Source organism: Lepisosteus platostomus, chromosome 18 (assembly GCF_059453375.1).
Source record: "Lepisosteus platostomus isolate fLepPlt1 chromosome 18, fLepPlt1.hap1, whole genome shotgun sequence".
Lineage (NCBI taxonomy): Eukaryota > Metazoa > Chordata > Actinopteri > Semionotiformes > Lepisosteidae > Lepisosteus > Lepisosteus platostomus.
This window is the reverse complement of record NC_142628.1, coordinates 13767356-13794036: the sequence shown is the minus strand read 5'-3', so window position 1 is coordinate 13794036 and position 26681 is coordinate 13767356. Positions and strand designations below refer to the sequence as shown.

Below are 26681 nucleotides of genomic sequence, written 5' to 3'. Positions count from 1 at the left end.
CTTCAAGCCCTTGTTAAGTAAACTTTTAATTGACTTAATTGGTTTGCCTTAAATTATTAAATTAAGTGGACAATATGACATTTGTCCCTCCTGGACCTCAGTGTACAGTATTTTGCGGTAACAAGCCCTGGGTCAGTCTCGTCTGTGGTCGGAATAAAATCTCCTGGTTTAGCTGCGATTGGTGAAGGGATCGGCTCAGTTCACACACCCTGTGTGCTCGGAGGCCTGCAGCCTGAGCCCCCCCGGTCTGAAGTCTGCTTCCTCCCCACGTTCCTCAGGGCCGGAGCTCGGCGGGGAGTTCCCGGTGCAGGACATGAAGACGGGCGAGGGGGGTCTTCTGCAGGTCACGCTGGAGGGCATCAACCTCAAGTTCATGCACAGTCAGGTAGGGGGTCCTGGCCTCGCCGCGGCGCCTGGCCCGCCGCCCCACCCCCCGGCTTAAGCGCTCGCTCACGCCCTCCCCCTCCCTCCTGCCCTCCCTCCCGCTCAGCGTGCGGCCCGTTTCCTCTGAGCTGCGGCTCGCCCCACGCTCCCGATCCCCGGTAACGACGAGCTCACGGCACACGGACCCCCCCACCACCCCCCCACCCACGCGCCGTGAGCCACCCTCTTGCCCGGCGGTCACTTCGCATTCCGTTTCAATACGGGCGGAAAACGTGACCTTTACCCAGAATGCATTGCCAAGCCAAAACGGATTGCCGTGAGCACTGTGTCTCAGTAGAAACCCCACCTCAGAGGAAGCCGTCGTTTTGTGTTTTAGCTTTCTTTTCTTTGCTCCTCATTTGCTGTGCAACCTCTACCCACAGTATCCTGTTTTCTGACATGTTCGCATCTGAGATATTCTGTGTCTATAATGCCTGTATACCATAGCCTGTGCTGTTGTGCCCTGCCCTGTTTTCACAGTAAGTGTGCGTATATTTCATGTCGAGGGTGTGCGCGGGGGGTTTATTCTCGCTATTTGATTGGGTGTTGGAAAGTTGACACTTTAGCAAGGTAAGTCAGGACAGGGATCCTGATTGAGACAAAGACTTTTCATTAATAATTGGTTCCGTGTGTTTTTTTTTTAATTTACTCTTTTGTTCAAATCACCTTTTCTTTTTGTTTTGCCCTCTCAGCATTCTGATTTCTTGTAACATTTTTTTTTAATTGTGAAAGCTTTTTAGGGGGAAAAAAACTAAATGTATTACCTTTTAGTTTTGATCTTTAATTTTTAGGATATTACCAGCATAAACTATTGGAACACACTGGAAAAAGGAAAAATAATGTAACCGTATTTTCAGCATAGATGGTATAGCGTTTGACACTCTTTTTCCATTTGATTTCAAAGCTACGATGGAATAGTCCAGAAAGGTTTTATTTTGGAACTATTGGAGGCAAGTGAGTGGATTCTCAGCTCAGTGTGTTTTTCCACTCTGTGGTCCCGAAGGTTTCTTTCAGAAGTCGTAGAGAAATATGTTCGGGGCCCAACTCAGTCGTGTCGTTTAGAACTGAACTGGTTCGACTACCATGCATACTGTAGTTCTACATGCATCTACTGTACAAGGTACTCTTTATCGAATTGCAGTGCATATTCTTTACAGCCTGTCCTCTGCTCATTAGTCACATGGAAATGAAACCTTTAATGAATCCATGTTTTATGATTATTAATATAACTGCAAGCAATTATTGGCACCCACTTCAGTGTTATACACTGACCAAATGTAATAAATCCATTTTATACAAATAGTCATTTGTAACTGATTTCTTCTCTATGTATACTGAGCACCCATTCACATCGAGAAGTGAGTTTGTGAAGCGTGAGATGTCTTGTGAATTAACTCCCTTTATTTGAGCAGAGAGACCTTCTGTCTCCGTGGTTCAACAGAACCCCAGTTTGACAAGTTAGTCAGTAATGTCTCAAGCGTGCAGGGTACCGGTGGTGCAAGTCCATGACTGTATCGCAGAAGGTCAGTACCTTGAAACCTCGGAGCAGGGCAAGAGGGAAGATTACATGTTTGACTACACAGGAGCCCTGTAGTGCTCAGTTCCCCTAGGTTAGCCAGGTTGATACAAGTCCCCTGTCCACATCCATCCAGTTAGTAACGGAAAGATAAACGTTTCGCAAGTGGTAACTGTCGTAGCTGACGCACACAGATGGTAACACTCCATTTCTAGTTCTGTGGCCAAACCGAAGGAAATGTCCATAGAGTACTGTGCAAAAGTATGAGTGATGTGTGTACACACACACACAGCACTGACTTATATTAGCGTCACAAGGCGGTTTGAGTGTATAAATAAGGAACAAGTAAAGATTTATTCTTGTGCTGAAAAGATAAGAAAAGAAATGCAGCGTTTTGGCTGTGGAGCCTTTTTTGGGTGTGCTTGAAGTAGGTCCTTGAGCTGCTTGAACGAAATAAGAAATAACACAGTAGGGAAAAAAAAGATGACATAAAATAGTTGGCATAATATTTTGTCCGTTTCCCACTCCTTGGTTTATGCTTTGCTTTTGTTTACTCGTTCTTCCACTGCAATGTTGTAAAACACTCCTCAAAGTCCGGGTTCCGGGCTTGTTGGACTGCCCCTGTTTTCCCTGGGCTCCGTGCGGCTATCCCTTACGGCCCTGTTCGATTCGCCGGAGCCTATTCACCCGGGCTCCTGCTCACAGTCCACCCCTTTCCCCCTGCTCTAGCAGGGCGTTTTGGATCGTCCCCCTCGGCAGGAAAATCCGGAGGAGAGTCCACCGATCTCAGATAACTTGGACTCCGGCGGCGGTACTGTATCGGTCGAGCTGCTCGGAAAGCGCTGCTTCTCCGGCCAGTCTTGCTCGGAAGTCTTGCCGCCTGTTGAGTTTAACGTCTGACCCCAGAAAGTCCCCTGTATCCCAGAAAGCATTGGTAAAGGGGAGAGGCGACCCCTTTGTCATCTGGCGGCTGAGAGAGAGAGAAGCCAGTTAGGAGTGGACAGGCGTGTCACATCACACCCCTTCCACCCCCCAGCCTGTCTTCCATCTACCTGTTCCAGTAATTTAACAAGCGTAGCAGGAACCAAACTGAGCCCTGTGGAACAAGCCTGTGCCAGTGACTGAGCCCACTTTCCCGGTTTGCTGCGGCGGGGGGGAGCCCGCCCCCTCGCCCCCTGCTGGCTGTTGTGGAGCGCTGCCCTTATGCAGCGGGGGGGGGGGGGGGGGGGCGCTGTTCAGACTGTAACGTGCTCATGCAGTCACCAGCCCTCATTGCTGGAGGAGGACGCATGGAGGTGGGAGGGGTGAAATCTATTGAAAGTCAGCCCTCGATCCAAGCTTTTGTTTTTAATTTTTTTTTTTTTTTCAAAGAATTTTCAAAGAATGGCGGGGGAGGGGGGCGGCTCATACCGATTTGCTTGATTGATTTATGGCGTTACTGGTACTTACTGGTCCACGATTTCCCCAATTGGTCTGATATTGCCCATGTCGCAGCGAAGCACTGTCTTTCACCTTCAGTGGGTTGTAACTTGCTCTCTGTATCCAATATTAATCCAAGCCGTTTCTCTTCCATGCTCTCTCCCCCTGCAAGGAGCGGAAGGTATTGCTCTTCTGCTATCTTTGCTTCTTAGCAGTGAATTTTATTTCCTGTAACCCACCTCCCCCCTCCCCCCACCTGTTTTGTCCCTTTCTTCTCCTGACGTTTTGATTTGAGCTGTGTGGCCGATCTGTGGATTTCTGTGTGCGTCCTCCCCCCCCCCTCTCCCTCTCTCTTTCTACTGTGTCTGGCGTCTCCCTCCTCGTTCTCGGTGTGGCGTTCCTGTTCCGCTAGCAGTCCTGTCCACTCCTGGTCCTGGAGGGGGCCGGTCAGCCCCACGGGGTTCGTCAGTCCAGCTCGGCCCGTCGCGGCGAGCTAAACCAGCAGCTTACTGGGTTTACTGGACCGATTTGACCAGCCCCTCCCAGCTCTGCTGGTGCTGCTGATTGCAGAGAACCGGCTGACACCGCCCCCCCCCCAGGACCAGGACTGGCCACCCCTGCGCCCGTGCATTAAAGAGCTTGCGTAGTGTGGTGTCCCATTTTGTTTTCTGTGGTCGCCGTCGTCGTCGTCGTTTCCCTCTGGGTGACGTTTTTGTCTAGTCTGATCGTGCGTTACGTTCTCTGTTTTTGATTTTGTTTTTATTTCCCCTTGCGGGGTTCTGAAACGATTTTGCTAACGTTTCCTTTTTCTGTTTCTTCTGTTTGTTGTTTTTTTTTGTTTGTTTGTTTGTTTTTTTCGTTTTAGGTTTTCATAGAGCTGAGTCACATTAAAAAGTGCAATACAGTCAAAGGAGTCTTTGTCCTGGAGGAATTTGGTAATTACATTATTTTGATATTAGGTTTGTACGCGACATGGACATGGCAGTAACTCAGAATCACCACACAATTCCTCTCTACATCTGCTGGAAGCCAAGCAGCCATAGAACAGAGTTCAACAGAGTGGTTACTGTAGGGTCTAGAACTTGTCAGTGATAGATCTTAATCATTAAGGTAGAAATACAGAGGCATTATGTTGTACTGCACCTTGCATTAGTGGACTTCACCTGATTATTTGCAGAGACCTTATAATTTTATTTGCAGGATGGATGGTCTTTACCCCGTGCAGGGATTTGTGTTAGATGGGTGCCTGGAGAAGCTAAACCCGAGCTCCCCCTTGTTCTGGGTGTGCTTGCCTGTGCTTTATCAAGCAGAATCAAGCCATTGAGGCCCATTTGCCTAAAAGGCTGCAGTGCGTCAGTGAAATTAGATCAGGCTGGTCGTTATCAGGAGGAGTGAATGGATAGTCTTGGCCTTAGTTTTGTAATGAGCTAAGAAGTGCCTGCAGGAAAGTTCACCTTTGCAGAAGTGCTGTGAAGCCTGTATAAAAAGATGCTTCCATTAAACGACAGCAAGCGGCGTTGAAGGAGAAATATCGTGGCCCTTGGATTTGTATGCATATATAAGCATGTTTGAAGTAGGCTCAATACGGTGGCAGTGTAGATCATTGATGTCCTTGTGAATGGCTCAGGGTTTGGGGTTCCTTTACTGCACTGAAGGAAGGGTGAAGGGAGAAGGGAAGAGGGGGTTAGTGCACCCCACAGCCACATTAAGCATTAATATGAATCGGGGAAGAGGCACTCTGGGTAGGACTGTGCTGGTTTGGGTTACTGCTGTGTTTCTGTGCTTCTTTTTGTAATTCGTTCCCTCACCTTCGCTGCTATGAAAACCTTCATTCTCCAGCAGGTAAAGTGCTGTCACATGTTTCTCTCGACTGTGTGTCAGGACCTCTCTCAGCCCCACTCACCCCATTTCTCCCATGACCGACGACATTACTGGGTTCTCGTTTTTTTTTATTTCGAATTTATTTTCCTGGAAAATCAGCATTCCTTTTTTCTTTGTCCAACACGGGGGGCATATGTTTACGTACGGAGCATAGACACCTTCCCGGAAGAGATGCACTCTGTTAAAAAAATGCAGAGGTCAAGATTTGTGCTAATTAAGGGTCGTTTTTGCGATTCTTTAAAAGCTGCCCTTTAAGAAAACAGAGCCAGGGTATTGTTTTATAGGGTTTCTTAGTGGTCTTCTCCAGACCAGGTCAGTAAAAAGGAGTGCTGATTCCCTCTATCCATTCTGATCGCACTGAGCAGACCCCAGTCATTCTCTCACAGTTACTAATGAAAAGTCTCGATATGTAAATCCCAAGACACATGATTCTTTGTTGTCAGCTTGATTGTTTTAAGTCTTTTTGCTTTGAGAGGTTTTTTTTCCCCCCTCGGGTTTTGGTAAAAACTCCCCGTTTTCATCCTTAGGGTGACGGTTCTGTAGCATGCTGTAATGTAGACGCAGGCAGACTCACTCACACTCATATCCTTTTGCTTCTCTGCTTTTAATTTTTAAGTGAAATTCTGTTTTTCGTTCTACAGTTTTTTGTCTTACGCTGCACCATATTGGCTTCAGCAACACGGCTGGGTAGCTTGTCCCACACTCCTACACCCCTTAGCGTAAAAAAGTGCCTCCTGTTCGTCATTTTCTGAAGGTGTGGCAGCATGTACAGCATAAAAAATATTATCCAGAGCTGTTCTACCACACTGTTTCAGGTCATGAAGTAAAGAATTTCATTTGTACTGTATATAGTTTGCTGAAAATGTATCTTTGTGACATTCTGGAGAGGCAGTAATGTAGTATTAACACAGAGTGTTTGTTAGACATTCCCACACCCTGCCAGCTGATTCCTAGACCTTGTGTTATTCCAGGTCTGGAATTTCATGAATCCCTGTGAGAGGCTTCAGAACATGCAAGCCTTTAAACTCAAGTTCAGCAATTTTGTGTTTTTTTTTTAACCTGCTCTGGCAAGCCAAATTCTACGGGCAGCTTGATGAATATACAACCTTGTCTTCATCTCTCCTGCAGTCAGTATCTCTGCTGCAGCTGGTACACAAGTGTCATTTCATTTAGCCCTTGCGGAGCTGCAGTTTCTAGTGCGAAATCCATGATGTGAATCCCCCCCAGCCTGCATCTTTAAAAAAAAAAAGTATGGTTCATATTGCCTACTCCAGAAAAAATAAAGCTTCTTAGACTTAGTTTTGCCAAACTTTAGTATCCACATTCCTATGGAGATATACTATACATGATTAATTCCTGAAACCCTGCTGTGTAGCGAAAAACACTTCATATCACTTAAACTCTGTAGCAGTTTGTTTTTGTCATTTCTTTTTATGAATTGATGTGGGAGACAGAGTTCGCTGGTAGGTCTGACATGTTCTGCTAGGCTTCAGAGACAGACACCTGGTGTACTCCTGACTGTTTGTGTGTTGGTGTATGCGGTTTGAACTGCCTTTCTTATTATAATTTGCACTGCCTTGTACCCTGACGTGTTCAGTTTTTTGGTGTCGCTGGCTCTTCCACCTGTGTTGAATTCTTTGTTTTGTCTCTTGCACATCCGGTTTTAGTTCCTGAAACTAAAGAAGTGGTGATCCACAAATACAAGACCCCAATGGTAAGTAGAACTCTCCGCCTCAGTTTCCTCCCAGAGCACGGGGTTGCAGAAGGTCAGGGGTCGTGTAGTGCCTTTGGAGGGGGTGGGGGGGGGCCTGGAGGGTAGTGTCAGGCTTGGCTTGCTCGCTGGCAGGAAGTCTTCAGAGGGATCAGCCAGTGGTAGCTGTGCCTCACCCTCCCCACCAGCCTGCTTCCGCTGCAGCAGATCTGGGCCTCCATAAGCCCAAGCTCTGTGTGTAGCGTTTAACACGCTCCCCCTCCGTGAAACCGAACTGTGCGGCCTCACCTTTTACCCCCCCACCGATCATCAAGAGCACGTTTGTGCCAACACTGCTGGAGGAAGTCTTGCATGCAGTCAAACGAATATGCCTTGCCTTGGTTTGGCTCCTGCGTTTTTGAACAAATTCACGATTTGAATTGGTTGTGGGGAAATGGGGGAATAATTTATAGTAGTGATACTAGACTTGTGGCAACTTCGCAGCCCTCACTGGTAAGGTTCCGTTGGATAATCGTCAGTTTCTTTCTTATTTTGGAATGACGGTGGGCAGTTTGCACGTGTCAGTGTAGTGTTCGTTTTTGATGGTGTAGCAGGACATGGATCTTAATCCTGGGCTTTCTGTAACGGCACAGTCTTTTTTTACAGGCGTTTCTCGAAAAGAGTAGGGGTGTAACCCCGGCGTCCTGGCCAAATTTCCCGTTGGCCCTTACCAATCATGGCCTCCTAATAATCCCCATCTAGGAATTGGCTTCGTTACTCTGCTCTCCTCCCCACTGAGAGCTGGTGTGTGGGGAGCGTTCTGGCGCACTATGGCTGCCGTCGCATCATCCAGGTGGGGCTGCACACTGGTGGGGGTGGAGGGGATCCCCATTACCTGTAAAGCGCTTTGAGTGGAGTGTCCAGAAAAGCGCTATATAAGTGTAAGCAATTATTATTATTTTAAATTTATTTTCCCTTCAAATATACAGTATGTGGGACTGGGGTTACCCAGCAGTGGCTAGCAGACACTGCTCCTCAGCCCTTCAGTAATGCATCTGAGCCAGTGTAGACACCTGCCCAGAGGTCTAGCTTGGGGTCAGGTCACAGGTGATTGGGGTTCCCCAAAGTTCTCCCAGGGCCAGTAGTGCTCAGCTGCTTGGGGAACCCCGGTTCGAGCCAGTCCGATCTGTTACTAGTGAGAGCTCATCTGCCCCTCCTCACCCTGAGTATACAGGGGTCGTCGCTGTGAGCCGAGCAGTGAAGGAGCAGCTAATTCCAAATTCAGTGGGCGTGAAATGTCAAAGGGGTGGCACAGTGGTGAACTAATTCCTGGGGTGCTGTCTGTGTGGAGTTTGTATGTTCTCCCCATATTCACGTGGGTCTCCTCCGGTCCCTTCCTGTTTGCTCCCACAGTCTAAAGACATGCTGGTAGGTTAGTTTGCTTCTGGGGAAACTGGCTCAGCTGGGAGCGTGTCTGTGTGTGTTTGCTCTGTGATGGACGGGCGTCCCATCCAGGGTGTATCCTGCCTTGTGCCTGTTGCTTGCTGGGACAGGTTCCAGCTCCCCCATGACCCTGTATTGAATAAAATGGTCAGATAAACAGCCGGATAAAATGTCAAATAATGTTTTAGTCCATCGTGGTTTTCTTTCTAAATCTTTGTGCTCTGCTTTCTTCTTGTCCTGTATTAAATGCAATGTGTCTAACTTTTGAAGAGAATGAAGTAGAGGCTGCTGGCGGAACTCGAGGGCGGAGTTGTGGGATTTGTCCACCGGTGCGCTGCGCGTCTTTCACAGACGTCTGTTTGAATACTTCTGCTCCTGATTTTAAATCGTCTCTGTGCTTTGACCTCCCCTCCCCCAACAGGCCCACCAGATCTGCTACTCCGTGCTGTGTCTCTTCTCCTACATGGCGGCGGTCCGAGGAAAGGAGGTGGAGAGCAAACCGAAAGCCCTGTGCCCGCGGCCTGTGCCCAGCTAGCCCACGCCGCCCCTCCTCTGCTGGGAGGGCCATCACGTGGGGCTGCGTGCGGCGATGCGCCCCCCCATTCCCTTGCCCCGTCCTGTCCTGTCCTGTCCGGGGGCCGGCTCCAGTTTTAGTGTACAGAAGAACAGTTCGCTCTTGCCTTGGTATTTCTTTTTATTTCTGTGCCGGTCCCTGTTGTGCGTGTGTGTCAGGGAGGGAGAGGTCAGGGGTCAAGGGTCAAGGGTCGTCATTCCCCTGTGTGTATTTGTCATTCTTCCTGTTTTAACTATCGCCACTTCCATTGCTTCTTTTAAAGTGGGATTCTGAATGTATTTGTTTCTTTTTTAAACCCAAACAAGGAACGAAACAAAAAAAAAAAGAAACGCCCGACAACAGCTTCCATTTTGCAGGGCGCCTAGGCGTTATTTCCCTTGAGGTTTGTTTTTCCTCAGAGTAGCCTAAAGATTTCTGCTCTCCCTCGGTCTGAATGAAAGCGCTTGGCATCGGACGGCAGGGACTCTTCACAGTTTTCGGCAAAAGCAACTGTACAGATCCCGTGTCACGCTGTTGCTTTTTAAAAGCCTGCAGCTCCTCTCTCTTAACCATGTTGAGTATGCGATTAGATATATTACTCTTGCTTTATGATGTTGTAAGCACAAACCTGTTACACCTGCACTAATGAAACATTTAAAAAGCACAGGGCTGGGGGTCACTGTACTGTCAGTTTGTTCCTAAGACTCCAAAGTTAACGATGGCTCCGAAAAGCAAAATCAGTCAGGATCTCCTCTTAAACAGGATAAAAATGAATTTCCCTTGTCCGCTTTGTTGCTTTTTGAATGTTTCAATGCATCCAAAATGTTGTGAGTGATTTTTAGGTCATGTGATCTTACCTAGCTTGCCTTTAGAGGCTAAACTACTGTATTATCAGATTTATGTCCGTGGTCGATGGTATTGAAATGCATGTTCTACTTCTGGAAAACAACAAAAAAAAAGCTGTACATTTCACCTCAGAAAAGAGAAACACTATCCATGTGCTGTTATCTGTCTGCTAGATTCAGGTGTATATACAGTAGATGTCACGGTAGAATGGACAAACTTTGTTGCTGAAGCAAACTGTTTTGGGTCAAACAAAAGAATGAAAAGAAAAACCTTATACTGTATATAAATACTATAAGGAAATATGGATAAATGTGAAAAACTGCCACAAGATGCTGTTACAAGGGAATTTAGAAGCACTGTTTATGATAAAGACTGTAAAGACTACCGTGATATAGGCAGTGCTGACCCATGTTTATAGCTTAGAAGCTGGAAGAGGGGTTTCTCTTGTGTGCTGTGATAATGTTCCCAACATGTATGATATACGGATAAATGTAGTTATAAACGTTTTTTTTTTCTTGTGTACGTTTTTAGAAGAGGAAAAATACTGGTTCTGTCTTTAATAGTCAAGTGCTGTAGATGCACAAGAGCTGACTTCTTCCATTCGAATAGAATCCCCTCGATACGTTGACATAACAGGGGAATAGATTGCTGTGTAAATACTGAGTTTCAGAACCAGATGAGGTTTCTCCTGGGGTACACTGCACCTCTGGGGTTTGGGGTGGGTGGCGAGATAGTACGGAATTCACCGATCCAAGTGTGCTGCTGAAGAGAAACGGGGACATCTGATGTAAATATTTCAGTATTAAAAATATTTATAGAAATTGTACAGCTTTGGCAATATGAGAATAAAACATGACCAGCCCGGAATTTCTGAAGTGAACTTTCAGCCTGTTTTTGTCTGTGACCTTTTATTGAGTGAATCACCTGCAGGAATTTGTTTTTTTTTTTCCCCAAAAAGGTTAAACATTATTGAAGGAGAATTCAAGGTTCTTCAGAGGGCTTTCTCAGCATGACAATCCCATGTATGCAATTTATGTTCCGGTTTCTTTTTTTGTTTTCTAACGAGAACTGTGTACCCTTCCTAGTGTGTTCAGATTTGATGAATATGTGCAAGTAAACTTGAAATGCAACTTTTAATTGAATAAAAGAGAACTTTGGGGATGGTAATAGGTTTAGTTTTAAAAATGTGCAGGACTGTGAACTATGCATTTGCACATCTGTACATTATGCAATGTTCCTGTTTGAATTGTGACCATAAATCAAGCTTCCTGCTTCCTTTTGGGGTTTAATTAAAATAATTAGGAAAGGTTTGTTCTGTGTTGAAAGTTAAGGGAAAGAAAAACTGTTTCAAATGCTGAGCCTTCCTCAGGCATGTCAGGTTTAACTCTGATACTAATTTAAAAAAAATACCGCCAGGGTTAGTCCTTCTGTAATAGGGATGTGTGGGTAATAGTTATTGCTCAAGTTGTTCACCAGAGGGCAGCATTGCACCATTGGAATGACCGTGGTGCAGGGGTCAGCATTGCCGTCTTGCCGAAGTCCAAAGACGTACTGGACCAGCAGGTTAAGTGGCTTTTGGGGAAAACTGGCTCTGGTGTGATTTTGTGCAGGTCTGCATTTCCTGTGATGGACTGGCGTCCCATCCAGGTTGCACCCAATAGATAGGTGCCCGTTGCTATGCTGGGACAGGCTCCAGCTCCCCCGAGACCCTGAATTGGGAAAAACAGTTAGAAAATGGGTGGATGGATGAGTGTTAGTAGTCTGTAATTGATGCATGGGGGGGTGTCGGTAATGAATTCAAGTAAAGCAGAATTTAGTGCAGACATCTGAGCCATGGTCATTGCGCGCTTTGCAGCGGTCCTGTATCGCAAGTTCTACTGACGGTCCTCCTTTTGGGGGGTAAAATGGGGCAAATAAAAAAAACCTTTGCTTATTGACATCCGTTGCATCCAAGGTGCCTTGACGACAGCCTCCCGTGCTCTCGGTGTCAGCGATGGTGGGGTTTGATTCTATGGCTGTAGGAGCTGGGGGAGGCGTTTCCCTGGAAACCAGCCTCACCCCTCCGCCAGACTCTGTGCAATGAGAAGAGCACCCAGTGGTCTTGGTAACAGGTGGGACTAATATGGCTTTTTCTGCATTTCTGAGGTCTCTGAAGAATAATCTCGTAGGATTAGGCTCTCCACAGACAGGCTTCCTGGATCTGACATCCGTTGCAGCCTGACATGGTTCAGCCCTCTTTTGCTTATTTAATACTTTATTTCAACCTCACGAGTCGAATGAAGACAAAGGGCCCATCTCAAGGATACAACACCAATGTCCCACCTGGGACTCGAACCCATGACCCTCTAGTTTGAAGTCAGGTCCTACTGCAGGCTCCAAACTCTCCAGGCCTCGTGGTCATTTTGTTGTTCCTGATGATCCTACATAGTTGGAAGACTTGTCAAGATTCTGTTTGGAATATAGGACTTGGGGGGAGTTCCTGGCTGCAGGTGACCCAGACTCTCACAGGTTTGAAACGGACGACCTTGCTTGGAAATACGTCATCCACTGAGGCTTGGTGCCACCTGTCATGGTGCAGTCGTATAGTCCCGCCCAGTGATATTCTTAGATAATGGAGCTTTCAGTGAGATTACTTAGTAGACATAATAGTCCTCCTGCTAAAAGCCACGGCGAATGTTTCTAAAAGGCCGGGTCACATTATTCTACACAGGGCAGGACTCTTAAAGACTTGACGCCTGCCCACAGACTTGCCTCCTTAAAAGAACAAAATCCTATTTGCGCAGAGAGCCGTGTGGATTGGTGTGTATCGAAACATTACACCTCCTGCCCTTGAGAAGTTATTTTTGTTGCTGGGAAGAGTATGTACTTGGCCGCGATATCTTCAAAAAAGAAAAAAGCCCCTTTAAATTTAAGACGAAGCTGTGCTCGGTTTGCTTGAGTGGGTTACTGCGGTAGAGGGTTTTGCAGTCTAAGAGGTTTTTGCCCAACACTGTGAAAGATGAGCAGAAAAAAAGCTTTAGAACTAAGCAGGTAACGTTGTCTTTGTTTTAGGAGCTGGTTGACCTACAGTGCCTGGGCACTGTGAGTTTGCAATCTGCCCCGAGTGCTGGCGCTTGCTCATTGAGGACAGAGGCCAGCCTGCGGTTGGGTTCAGGCTAGGGGAATTCTAGTCATCAGGAGCTCGCCCGTTATGTACTGCCGCGTGTTGGAAACAGTAGGCTGAGCTGCGTCTGGGGACCTGGAGAATTCCACATGTCCGTCTGGAACAGGCCTCTCGGTGCCAAAGACATGCCCAGCATTGTCGCCCTCAACGTGGAGCGCCTCTCCCGAAATGGACCTGACCAATGGTGACCCGCAGGGGGCGGCATTGAGCTGCAAATGTCCTGGGACAGCGGGGCTGTGCAATTCTGTGTCCGCAGGGAGGAGGTGTTGCGGTTTTTTCCGTTTCTCTCCTAGTTGGCAATGCCTTACAAACTGGCAATCACTCTTCAAACCCAGTTAGAGGCATTCATCTCTGGGACTAGGCACTTACTGTACAATCACTGCAGGAAAAATCCGATACTCTGCAGTAAACAGAATTGGACACCCCTGCCGTGAAAAGCCACGTTTGTGTTTCAGCTGTGTCCACAACGGTCTTACAGGAACAGTGCGTTTCATATCCACACTTCCAGTGAAATAGTCTCTCTACGGGTTAAACTACGGTTTGTTTTTCACCTGAAGCATGCCTCCGTGCCCTTTTCAGCTGGGAAACTGGTGTTAATTGAAAGTGATGGACAAAAACCAGAGGGCATGTGTCCTATACTCTCGTTTCTTTTGAGAAGTGGGCATTTTCGTGTGAGCTATCGCAGCATCCGTGTGCAGTAGATTTTCTCGAAGAGCATGTGTTTGTTCTGCCCAGGATTGCTTGCCTTACAATTAAAATATCGCATGGTTTGATCATAAGGACGAATCCTCCCCCTATATATAAGCACAGGGGTGAAATCTGACTGTAGCATGAAGGACATCAGCTCAGCGCTCGTCAGCAGCACCTAGTGCTCTGGGTTATCAGTACTGTGTATCTGCAGCTCTCAGACATTTACAGCAGCCTGGCGACACAAGTGTGGGACTTTAAAGATAGTTGTTGTGACATATCAGCCACAGCTCTGTAGTCTTTTAATACAGTATATTCGTCCAGGAGGGTAACTAGAAAAGCAGCTGAGCTCCGGGATTGGTCTCGTCATGTTTCGATGGGTTTATATTTCGATTTTGTGAAAGAAGGTCCTCATTGCGTTTTTGCTGTGCCGCAGGAGGCCTCGGCCTTTTAAATTCAAGGACCAAAACTGAAATTTTGCAGTTAAAAATAAACAGAATTATATATTTTTTTAATTTGAGTGACACAAGATGGCAGCATGGTGGGCTGGGGAGAGCTCTCACAGGGGGATTATAAGAACCTCAGGAACATCGTTTAATGCATCTCTCTCTTTTTTTAATCACTTAAAATTTGGCCAGAATGACATCCCCTGTTTTGTGCCAGTATTTTGACCGTGTGCTTTTGAGAAGGCAGTTTAAAAGTCTCGATCCTTACAAAACACCAACAGCATAATCGCACATTGGTGGTTCAGTGGTAGGATTCTTGCCTGTCACGCAGGAGGCCCGGGTTCGATTCCTGGCCAATGCAGTGGCTTTCGGCAGTAGCCATAGCACCCTGTAACTCACAACTGGCAACACACTGGAGCTCACCAGGTGTGAGCCTGGCCACTACCTGGGTGGGAAAGCTAAGGCTGCTGCTGGAAGAGGTGTTAGTGGGGCCAGCAGGGGACGCTCACCCTGCGGTCTGTGTGGGTCCTAATGCCCCAGTATAGTGACGGGGACGCTGTACTGTAAAAAAAGGCACCGTCCTTCGGAAGAGATGTAAAACCGAGGTCCTGACTCTCTGTGGTCAATAGGAGTTCCAGGGTGTTTCTCGAAAAGAGTAGGGGTGTTACCCCAGCATCCTGGCCAAATTTCCCCCTGGCCTTTACCAATCATGGCCTCCTAATAACCCCCCTCTCTGAACTGGCTTCATCACTCTGCTCTCCTCCCCACTGAGAGCTGGTGTGTGTGAGAGGACTGGCGCATCATCCAGGTGGGGCTGCACACTGGTGGGGGTGGAGGGGATCCCCATGACCTGTAAAGAGCTTTGAGTGGAGTGTCCAGAAAAGCGCTCTATAAGTGTAAGCAATTATTATTAATTATAAAACAGTGCATTACTATGGGCTTGAATTCTAGTTCCATTTGCAGCAGGGTGTAATTATTCTACATTCAGCGTTCTGATAATTCGACATCTCTAAGGTACCACAACCAGAGGAAGGTGTGGTTCTAAATCCGGTTTCTTCCTTGTATTTTTAGACAATAACCAAGTTGGATTGCTTTTTGTTCCGTTGTCATCCTCTTCTTTTCATATCCTTCAAAAGCGCAACACTTTTGCCGTTTCAGAGGTGGGTCTCGGGCAGTGCAGCTCATTTTAATATTAGCCACACCCCAGTATCACAGGTAGTGCACAACAGCTCACTCGGACCTTGCAAGGCTATTCCAAAGCCTGCACTTGTTTAATAACAGTGAGCTACATCTTGAACGCTAATCTCCTACAGTCCTTTTATCGGTGTCATCAGAATTTTTCCTGTGTCATGCCTCAGTGTGTGTACATACAGTGTATGCAATAAGTGGCACTAAATGTCACTCTAAATGCCATTAATTCAAACACTTGTTTATTGTGTTTCTAAGGCCACAGTGTGTATTTTAGATATGCAGTTTTATTTTGAAATTTGCATTGCTGCAGTGCTCTGCTTTGATATACTGATTCTAGTTACACTTTGCCAAAGTCCTTAAGCACTAAATACCATTCCTTTTCCTAGCTTATCATTTTGATTAATTGCGATTAAGTGTTATGTTACGCTTGGACACGTATGACCTTTAATACCCTCCTCCTAGCTGTTACATTAATAACCCGACGCACTTTCTCAATCCCCGACATCTGACAGGTGTCCTGCTCCGGTCGTGGGCCGTGTCATATGAGACCTGCGCGCCACAGGATTGTAGCGTGCCCTGCATTGTGTCGACGGGCTGCAGCCTTAAATAAAGCTTTAAAACATGGGATGCTATAATTTAATCAGCCGGCAAACCCGCGCGGTCTCAACCCAGACGTGCTCTCGCACAGTGCTGTGCGAAATGGCACGGTCCTTCGCTGTGACACGCATCAAGTTTTTATTTGAGGAAATGTGAAGACTGCGTGTTCCGTTTGCTGTTCTTTCTGGGCAGCCGTGATCGAGAGTGACAAACCAAAAGCGTGAGTCATTTACATCAGCTGGCCGATGGTCTCCGTGTTCGGTTGTGCGTGTCGGCACAGTGCGACTCTACGGAGGAGCTTGAGCCGAAGTAATGGACCGCCAGCGGAAAGAGAGCCACATCTCCGATGTTCACTTACTGCATTATATCCTGAGTAAGTCGACGAATCCCCTTGTGCTCATCCTCTACACATTATGGGAAAACCTGCTTTAAGTGACTCTGCAGAAGCTGTTGTGATCCCTCACTCAATACATTCTCTCTCTGTAAAAGTTTCCTGGATAAAAACACCTGCTCATTGCCCGTTATCCTTATAGGTCTGTAGTGTTTTCGTCTGAGTTGTGGGCAGTTGGAGCACAGGCATGCTAGAGTTGGCAAGAGTGAAGCCATGCAGGGATGGATTGATGCACCATTGCAAAACGGAGAGGACTGCCTGCCTGCCGGCACCATAGTGTATCCACCTTTGTATTGAGATCTAAGCCAATAGTGTTGCCATTCATGACAAACAGTAGCAGCCATTCCTGGGAGCTTATCTCCCTCCCCCCCTTCTTAAATGGTTTCTTAAAATCTTTTATTAGGCATTCATGATCCCCTCTACTAAATCCACACACGTGCCGAGGATCTTGCCCTCTTTCGCCCTCCGTTGTTCGGCCCCATTAGGGCTGTGACACAGAGTTGGCCCGGTGTGCTGGCAGCCTTCTCCTGAACTGTCAGTGCTCATTTACGGCGGGGGGTTGTTTTACACTTCCTCTCGTTCACGAGCTGGGCTCCGCCTCGCCACAGCCAGCCCCCTGCGCCGTCCGCTCGCTCGCTTCATCTCGGCTTTGCCTGCCGCTCAGGTCTCTCCTGGGGTCCGGCCCACTGCGGTGCAGACGTTTGCAGACATTTTTAGCTGGAAGTAGCTGCTGGCTCATAAGGCTATTTTTTTTTGTGTGTGTGTGTGTTAAAAATGTGTTTAGGCTTGGAAGACGTAAGAAAGACTGCGAAAGGAAGAATTTGGCCAGCTTTGCCCGTTTGATTGCTAATTGATCAGACAGTTGTTTTAACCACTTTCTGCCACTTTCTAAATGAAAAAAAATGTGCCCTCGTGTTCTTCGTCTTAAATACACCGACACGTAGTTTGTGTCCCCTGGTTCATTATTCTCTTTTCAAATTAAAGCAGAGGTTTACCAGTTACAATACTTGATTAAACCTACATAACTCTCAGTTCAAGGCGTACTGTGTATGCACTTTGATGTTCATTACTGGAAGCTGGGAGAGGCTTTTCTGAGTGGCAGTAGAACAGTGGAGGGCTGGTGATCTCCGAATCTAAGGGTAATATTCTATAGAGTTAGCAACTTTAATGTCAAACCCCGTTATGGACTGCGAGTTTCTGCTGATTTTGCAAAGTCTTCATGCCAGGAGTATTAGCGCTATCATAATACAGTCTCTTAAACCTCTAGACAGCTCAGAGAGTTAATGATGGTACAACATTCCTAGAAAGGAACGTCATGCCAGGATCAGTTGCTGCGTGAGGGATGACTTCATCAGCAGAAAAATAGAAATCCTTTAAGCGAAAGAGGCAACTGTAGCATAAGTCACCTCCCAAGGCCACTGATTAACGCAAACTGTCCTTCTGGTTATGATCTGGTTATTATATAGATGCCTTAGATCAGGAGTTGTTTTAGCTCTTCCGGCTGGAGGAACGCCTATTCAGCTGCCACTTTCACCCTGCAATTCACAACTAGCAGCCCACTGGAGCTCAGCAGGTGTGAGCCTGGTCAGTACCTGGGTGGGGGGCTCCTGGGAAAGCTAAGGCTGCTGCTGGAAGAGGTGTTAGTGGGGCCAGTAGGGGGCGCTCACCCTGCAGTCCATGTTGGTCCTAGTGTCCCAGTCACTATACTGTTAAAAAGGTGCCGTCCTTCAGATGAGATGTAAAACCGAGGTCATGACTCTCTGGTCATTAAAAATCCCAGCGTATTTCTCAAAAAGAGTAAGGGTGTTACCCCGGTGTCCTGGCCAAATTTCCCCCTGGCCTTTACCAGTCATGGCCTCCTAATAACCCCCATCTCTGAACTGGCTTCATCACTCTGCTCTCCTCCCCACTGAGAGCTGGTGTGTGTGAGAGGACTGGAGCATCATCCAGGTGGGGCTGCACACTGGTGGGAGTTGAGGGGATCCCCATTACCTGTAAAACACTTTTCTGGACACTCCATTCAAAGTGCTTATAAGTAAGGATATTGTTATTATTATTATTTTATTACTTTCAACAGGGAACCCCAACCCAAAATCAGATTGAAATGTTATTTTGTAACGGCATTGTTGACGGTACTCCAAAGACTGCTGATGTTGTGATTTTTTAATTGTATGTTAATTGCTTTTCTAATTGAATGCTGCTGATTGAAATTTGTTTTCAAAACGCCAACTTAAATAATATATTTCAGTTTTCTACTTGTCAAATTACCTCTGGCTCTTAAAGGGTCAGACAGGACTTGTAATGGGTATGAACTGCTGGATCAGTTTCGGAGTTTCAGACTTGCCCTCGGATCAGCAGCTGTGCCACACTCCTCCTAACCTCCTACACAGAACGCAGCACATCTGAATCCAAGGAGGTAGAGAGAAATTTAAAACACTTCTTTGTCCTCCCAGATCGCAGGTTCATTTTTACAGAATCTTTCCTTCGATATCGTGCCTTTTGCATGTCCTATGTCCTTCGCTGCTCAAGGGATTGGTAAACCCTGCTGAAAGTCCCAGATCCATCACTGTCGATTCTTGTTGCGGATGTACGGCACTGTACGTGTGCTATAGATTCATCCTATGTAGCTGTGCCCACCACGCTGCTGCACCTCAACAGCCGTCATTGCTAATTTCAGTTTTATTTTTGTCATACCTGATCCTCAGCCAAAACAACAGTTAAACTGAACAGGGTTGAGATGCAAAGGGAATTTTATTGTCCAAGGAAACAACTGTTTCTTATCTGTATCTGCAGTGCTCTGCTATTTGTTCTACCTTATCATGCAGGAAAACACATCTAGTGGAGTTTGTGAAAATCACACAAATCACACCGTGAGGCTGCATTCTATGGGGTTTTAATTCCTTACAAATGCTCTTACAATTTCCAAAATTAAGATTAGATATATGATCTAGTGAGACTGAAATAACTTTACCAATCAAAAGAGCCAGGCAGGTGCAAGAAGGTTTTTAAGTGTGATGTCGTCTCTTTACAAGTGGTGCACAGGCGCTACCAGGCTGATACTGTGAATGAAAGCCTAGCAAATATTTTCGAATCTGTCGCACAGTTCCCAGTGTCGCGGGGGTCAGGTGCAGGTAATGGATGCGCTGCCGTTTCTTTCCTGCGTGTCCCTCTCTGTAATCTCATTTCGACCAACCTCCTGGCTTGCTGGCCATCACTGGAACGAAATGACAAAATGAACAGTTGCACACAAGCAGCATTCGTTTCTATTTCAGTTCCGTTGTTGTCGATTTAAGCTTTCTTCCGAGCTGTGGAGTAGCCCATTCAGCTCATGGCTGTGACCCTCATATTGTTTTACACAGTGGAAGAATTGGCATCAAGCGTAGAAGCAGTGTGCCTCTCGGCTCTCACCGACAGCACCACAGGCTCAAACGCCTGGTCGCAGGCTGACTAGAGCTCGGCCTGACCTGGAGTCTGTTAGTCAAGTATAGAGATCAACCTCCGTTCCAAATGAGCACCTTAATCAATTTTAATCAGGCCCACTAATGTGACGTTCAGTGAGTGCATGTGTATACACTATTCAGCACATTCCTAAGGGCTGTTATGACACCTCACCTCAAAGGCAGTATCATTTTCCTTCTTGAAGCTTCTTATCGATTGCCATGCTCTGTGACTCAATAGCCACTTGATACATATGCATCAGCAGGTTTTGTTTGCATTATTGTTCTAGCAAATGGAAAGATTCCACTGCTGAATTTTCACTACAACAGGCGTGAAAGTAGAAAAAGACACAAATCTCAGCTTTGGGCTGTGAAATATGCTTCATGTAGGTGAGAGAATGAGGACAGTATATAACAGTATATAGTTCGGGTGGGGAGCTGTGTCAGCAGGCGTAGGCTGCAAAGGTACAAGTAATAGGTTTATTCCCTGCTGGAAAGAGAAGAAAGGGTCACACACCTGAAGAAGGCTCTACAGCGGAAACGTTTTTTCCTTTCTCCTCTTTTCAGCAGGGAATAAACCTATTACTTGTTCCTATAACAGTATATAACTGCAAATAATGCAATTGCATAGAAGTAAATTAGAATATTGTATAATAACATTGCAACTGTGTCAGTACCAGTACTGTATACTTAATGTATAGTGCTACAGACTTTCCTCACTTTGGCATATTAACCACATGAACCACAACATGGTAGATATGTTAAAAGTTAGCCATCTTTCTGCCTCTCCACTTAAGTTGTGCCAGTTCACTGCCTGAAATACAAAATACAAACTGTTCAAAGCCTGTAGTCACATTTAATGCAATTGAATGCATTAATACTGGTGATTTTATTTCTTGTGTTTCTTATTGATCTTTGTCCAACGATCTGTATCTGCTGCTCTCTAGCTTTCAGTTAACTGTCAGACAAGCATTGCATTCTTGACTGCTGTTTAATCTGATTTACAGAGAAAACCGTCAGAATGACCTGTGTCATCACATGCGTGGCCAGGGAGCTCTCTGCCTGCCAGCCAGCTTTTTCTGTGCTGAATGCTTTTGCGATATGAAGCTGGCAGTTGTTTCTTCTGTTTTTTTCCCGCATGTACAAGCTTGAAGATAGCGACTTATTTTCCACTTAAGCACCTACACATATCCCCCCTCCCTATCCCCCCCCCCCTTCTGACTGAAAAACAAAGTGGAATCGCCAGGGGATTCTACATTTTCATGCAACACTGAATTATTGTATTGGGAAGAGTAAGTACTATACATGCACAGACTGAATCACTGTGACTGGAATGCCCTCTTATACTGAAACCACACAGCATTCAATGGAAAAGGCAGCATGTTTACACAGTGATGGCTGTCACCTTGTTTCTATTATTGAACATGTTGTTAATAATCTGCCAGAAGCCCGAGGATTAATGTGAGTTTTTCCTTACAAAAGGGGCTGTGATTCGTATGCTCTTTCAGAGTTAGGATTCCTGCCTTTCCTCATCAGTTGAAGGACAATCTGCAAGACCTTGTAGAAAGCAACACACTTGCTGGACTGTTCTATATTTCTGATTTTAAAAGGGTTAGGGCTGCAGGACTCCAGACTGCAAGCCTCAGAGGTGGTCTTACCTGCAGAGCAGTGCTGAGGGAGAGTCTGTTGCTTACTGGGAAACTAAGAGAGAGGAGTAGAAGAAACATAGTTGACACAGGTATTAAAAACGGAGAAAAGCAGACAAACTGTGAAAACTGGGCATTATCCGGACTGGTCCTTTTAATCATATAGTGATTTATTAAAAGGCCCTACGATATGTTAATAGTTTGACATAAGTTTTCAAACTTATGAAACTTTATCGCATGATCATATATGATCCTCCTGTCTGTTCAGCGTGTTCAGCTTGCAAGATGATCACTTCATCATATCTGAATCAACATCTATGTGCATTTATGAAACCACAGAAAATAAATGAGAAAAAACAAGAATGGGTATGTGAGATAAACAGTATCCATGCTTATACTACAATATTCATTATATATTATAATATATTGCTTATATTACAATTTACCAGGGCCAGGGCAATTCCCATTCCAGTTAAGGGGTAAATATAATTTGTGGCGTACCACAGGGGTCTGGTCTGGGACCAAAGCTCTTTCTGACCGATATCGTTGAGCTGGATGCTGGTATCGCTAGTTAGTCCAGCTGGCAGATGCTACGAAATCAAGAGGGCAAGCGAGCGTTGACGCATCGGGGCTCACTGACCTCTGACCTCCAGCTTGCACTCCACCAAAGCCTCCCCCCGTTCGTTGACGGCCTTGCAGGTGTACACCCCTCCATCGAAGGGACAGGGCTTCCGAATTTCCAGGGTCAGCACCCCCTGCTTACTGAACATCCTGTACTTGGGCTCGTTGCTGATGTCCATTTTGTTCTTGTACCAGGTCACTTTAGGCTGGGGGAGGGTGGGAGCAGGGGGGACAGGGGTTAATTTTTAAAACAATCACAAGGAGATGTGAGTCTGCTCCTGCTGGAGAGTTTAATTTGAAGTGCACTAGATTGCTGGGCAGGGCCTCTGGACTTTGTAAACCATCCACCCACCCTTTTCCTGGCCCTTTATTCAATTCAGGGTGGCAGGGGAGCCGGAGCCCATCCTGGCAAGCAACGGGCACAGGGCAGGGTACACCCTGGATGGGACACCAGTCCGTGGTATGGGCACACTCACACCAGGGCTAATTTTCCCACCGCTATGCCTTTGGACTATGGGAGGAAAAGGGAGCAGCTGGAGAAAACCCACATGGACATGGGGAGAACATACAAACTCCATACAGGTAGCACCCCAGGAATTGAACCCAGGGCCCCAGAACTGTGAGGCAGCAATGCTAACCCTGGTGTCCTGGTTAAGTTCTGATCTGGTCTTGTAGAATTTGGTCTCCCTTTAATTCAAGCAGTGAAACAACTGCTCACTTCTCCACTGAATAATGGAGGCTGCTGGCGCATTATGGCCCAAAGGTATCCTTTGGGATGAAAAGCGCTTTATGAACTCGGTTTCTCATCATGGTTATTATTAATTAAGACGGTTTACCTTGGGCGAGCCTCGGACAGCACAGCTCAGAGTGGCGTTGTAGCCCGAGATCACTGAGCGGTTCACCAGGGGGTGAGTGAACTTGGGGGCTTCAGTGAAGTCATGCTCCTTGTAGACAGGTGGTTTATACACAATCCCTGAGAAACACCCAAAATGCAGGTCAAAATAAAGGGCAGAGGAAGAACCACTCCATCCTAACTTGTTTTTCCCCTCCTGCAATCTCGGATTTTCCGACCGTCTGGGAAACCTTCGGTTCTCAGACTTTCGGTTCAGCTTCTCTCCTTGCTTGTATGCTTGTCACGCCAATAAAAGAGTGGCAGTAAAACCTACGGCTCCGGGATGGTAACCGGCGGGCCTGGACTCCACTCCATCCCAGAATCCCCCTGCAGGGAGAAGGCCGCCGGATTATAATTAAGAGGGACCTGCCTGTCTTCTGGATGTACGCGCTGTCCTTGGACACGCAGGGCTCTTCGCTGAGGCCACACAGGTTCGCGGTGAAGACCCGGAAGATGTACTCGTTGCCCATGATGAGGTCCGACACGACGCAGTTGGTACGGCGGTACTGCTCGTAGACCGTGAACCACTCCTGTCGCGGGACAAGCGGGAAGCAGCTGCCGTTAGCATAGGCCTGAGCAGGGAGGGTCTGGTTTCTACAGAGGAACTCCTTCGGCACTCCAGACCCAGTCACCAGCAGGTAAGAAACACATTTGGCTTGCGCCCGTTTAGTTTGTGTTGTCCAAGTGCACAGCCTGGATTAAGACCAAATTAACCTTGTGCCAGCTGGCCAGTTTCTCCTCTCCTACCTGCTTTGAAGAACAATCCTGCTCAAAATAAATAAAATAGATCAATCCTGTTTATCTGGCGTTTTTAATTTGCAAAAGACAGCTGCTGCCTCTACATCGGTAACCTCTTAGCACGTACATCTATAGATTTATAGATTACAAATCGGCTGTAAACGCAGACACAATTTGGACCAATGTGCCAGAATTTTCCGTGCAACTGGATGATGGCGATTTCAGAAACGTTGCGTTAGTCTGACCAACAGCTATCGCAGTTGACTTGAGGCTCCGTCTCTTATCAGAAAGAGGGTGAACTCCAGCGAGGGTTGTACCAGGCCCGAGCCTGTCACAGAAGCCCAGGGTTTAAGGCTCGACTTCACACGAGATAGGTCACAGGGCACACATGCGTGCAGGAACAGAAGGTCAACCAATTTACCAAGCCCTCATGCTTTGTGGAGACGGGAGGAAACCAGATTAGACTTAGAAAACCCATGTGCCTAAGGAGAGAACATGCACACTCCACACAGAAGGTCCCCAAGTCGAGAATTGAGTCTAACAGCCAAGACCCGCGAGGCAGCCGTGCTAACCATCACAACACTTTCGTCTATGGCAGACTACGACCTAAACTACAGCATAGGCAGGGTTGAAGCATGTTGCAAACAGCTGTAGAACATCTAAAATTGCAGTTCTAATTAACTAATTGCTATTTGAAACGTGATAATCATAGAAGTAAAGTCTAGGCATTCCTGGTATTTAGATGAATCCAGGCTAATGCAGCCTGGATTGAAATACAAGGCAGGAGGAAATGAGCTGAGCTCAGAGAACCAGCTGGACACTTTCAAAGTGTTTAACCTTCCAGTTTAAAAAGCACAGTCAAAGTCACTCTTTTGCAGGCAGCTCGTAAATTTGCCAAAGGGCAGAAGCTAAGATTAGAAAATCGGCGTCCGCTGGCGTGCCTGGAGCTGAGCCAGGCAGGTTGGACACAGCTGGGCTCCAGGACACATTGTTCAAGGGAGGTATTCACTGGGCAGCTGGGTCACCAAGGAGGCTAGGATACCTTCTGCATCTGGTGGAAAGTCAAGAGCCCATTCCCATTCAAAACTACAGCATAGCACACATACTGTACCGCCTTCAGTTCAAGCTTTCCATTGGTTTGCCCCACATAATAAACTCAGAGAAGTAGGGCTTAGTTCAGTGTTAGTTCCATGATGAAGGCTACTCTGTGAGGTGTCTGTCTATGACAAGGTAAAAGAGGGATCCTTCCCGCAATAAGTATTTGCAAACCTTCAATAGTGCTGAGATGAGAGGGCCCCTATTTTATCCAGCCTGGGTATTTCCAGGTTTGGGAAGTCCTGGACTAGAAGGAAACCTCACCAAGCACTTACTAAAGATCTGGTACAAAAACAAGCTGAACTTGCACATTGTTCAGCTTCGGTATTGCCAGATCACACACAGATATATTCATTTCTGGTTTTAAAGGGGCACTGCAGTCCCAGTCTCTCAGTGCAGTTATTAAATCTTGGTAACAGAACAAATTAATTGACAGTATGGAAACAATTTACAAATTCCGAATCGAGCACAAAATCCTGAACTTTGTGAAAGTACCGTAAGTCACCATGTTGTCGCAAACTGTTAGTCTCGACACGGGAGAGAACGAGAGTTCCCAAGAATTGTGACGTGAAGCGACCCTTCCTGCTCACTAGTCACTGTAATGACGTGATGTACGACTGAGTAAGTACGGGTTGTGCAGCAGACATTTCACTGCAGAAATGTTCCAACGTTATCAGCATGCAGAGTCAACAAGTAAGCAGTATTTGTCGGCAAAACCATGTCGAAGTTGAGAGCAATATTTCTATTGGGTTAAAAGAGATGTTTTCACAAGCCTGCTTATTTACAAGGTAGTAGGGCCGCGTCATGTCACTGACAGTTTTGTTGCCTCATTCTCAACTGCAGAATATGGCACTGCACATACCTGGACATTTAATCTATTTCATTATGTAAATCGGAGGTTTTGCAAGTGACTGTGTACATTTTACTTCCATTGTGGTTTGAAATGCACTTATCAATGCTGATTCTTTCTAACTCCGAGATATGAAAATAAGCATTGCACTTCCCCAGCTGTGAAGCACTGTGTGACTGGTGCAAACTGACTGGGCCCGACTTGTCTGCCCTTTCGAACCCTCACCATGGTCTTCTTATCGGCCTTCTGGATGGTGTAGCCTGTGATCTCCATGTTGCCGTTGTCCTTCGGCGGTTTCCACTCCAGAGCCACATTGAAACCCCACACATCTGTGATCTTCAGGTTCTGGGGGGGGCCGGGCTTGTCTAGGAAATATCACCGCAAGGCAGGAAAAGCTCTGTCTTATTGTGAGGCATCTCCTTTGCAAAAGCCATGCAATGTAGGCATGTATCATTTTCAGCGAAATTTAAAATGTACAGCAAAGCCAGTATTAACTGGTACCATTTCAGACATTGTACAATATCAGAATATCTTAACATTTGTTTAAATCTGTACTGTAAGTGCCTCATACTCTCTCATATTGTAAATGCCTAACATTGTTTTATAAAACAATTTTTGGTAATGATAAAGGATGGGCCTTGTATTTATTTGGACCATTATAACACTGGTACTTTTCCATACATTATCGGAAAGGTTTTTATTCCCGGCAATCCAGAGACTATCCTGGAAGCACAGAGTTGCAAGGTGGGCTTATAACCTGGACAGGGGATCAGCCCCTCACAGGGCACACGCAGCTCCTGAGTGGTTTCTTTTTAACGGCTTCTGCTATGCAGTCTGTGCAGTGTGTGTTCTCAGGCTTCTCCTTGAGCCCAACCTGCAGAGCTCCAACACAACTAACTTTGAAGGTCGAAGGTGAATCCCAAAATATACCTTGTCAACAGCTTGAGCCCCTGTTGTTCAACAATTACCATCCATAAACTGCTCAGCTCAGCTGGTGCGCTCTTGTTTGTGTCCCTCAGCCACCTGATAAAAGTACAGCTGTCTTTCCCACAGTGACAGATCAAACACAGGCACATGAAAGGACAGAACCAGAGGAAAAGGCCCCTGTGTTCTCTGTGATTGCAGCTGCATCTAACAGCTTCTCCTGCTTGTGGAA

The 26681-nt window shown here is 46.5% G+C and overlaps 2 protein-coding genes and 1 non-coding gene across 30 annotated transcripts in view; 2 read left to right on the top strand and 1 right to left on the bottom strand.

Annotated features, from left to right (window-relative positions):
* Window positions 1-10638, top strand: part of madd (MAP-kinase activating death domain) — an 82077-nt gene extending 71439 nt beyond the window's left edge. For 24 of the 28 annotated variants that reach the window (XM_088612093.1, XM_088612097.1, XM_088612095.1 and 21 more), the window contains 4 exons: window positions 279-385; window positions 4224-4293; window positions 6907-6953; window positions 8794-10638. In XM_088612093.1, coding sequence (XP_088468219.1) covers window positions 279-385; window positions 4224-4293; window positions 6907-6953; window positions 8794-8907 — 338 coding nt within the window. In that variant the 3' untranslated portion in view covers window positions 8908-10638. The remainder of the gene's footprint in view (window positions 1-278; window positions 386-4223; window positions 4294-6906; window positions 6954-8793) is intronic. The other 4 variants (XM_088612108.1, XM_088612115.1, XM_088612114.1 and 1 more) reach the window with 1 other exon arrangement.
* Window positions 10639-14357: 3719 nt separating this feature from the next.
* On the top strand, window positions 14358-14428 carry trnad-guc (transfer RNA aspartic acid (anticodon GUC)). Its single transcript has one exon. It is a non-coding gene; the product is annotated as a tRNA-Asp (tRNA).
* Window positions 14429-18978: 4550 nt separating this feature from the next.
* Window positions 18979-26681, bottom strand: part of mybpc3 (myosin binding protein C3) — a 49340-nt gene continuing 41637 nt past the window's right edge. Inside the window, exons 27-32 of the mRNA XM_088612120.1 lie at window positions 25751-25890; window positions 23213-23372; window positions 22787-22923; window positions 21970-22156; window positions 21342-21384; window positions 18979-19460 (exon numbers count right to left, since the gene is read on the bottom strand). Of these exons, the coding sequence (XP_088468246.1) occupies window positions 21374-21384; window positions 21970-22156; window positions 22787-22923; window positions 23213-23372; window positions 25751-25890 (635 nt within the window). The 3' untranslated portion in view covers window positions 18979-19460; window positions 21342-21373. The remainder of the gene's footprint in view (window positions 19461-21341; window positions 21385-21969; window positions 22157-22786; window positions 22924-23212; window positions 23373-25750; window positions 25891-26681) is intronic.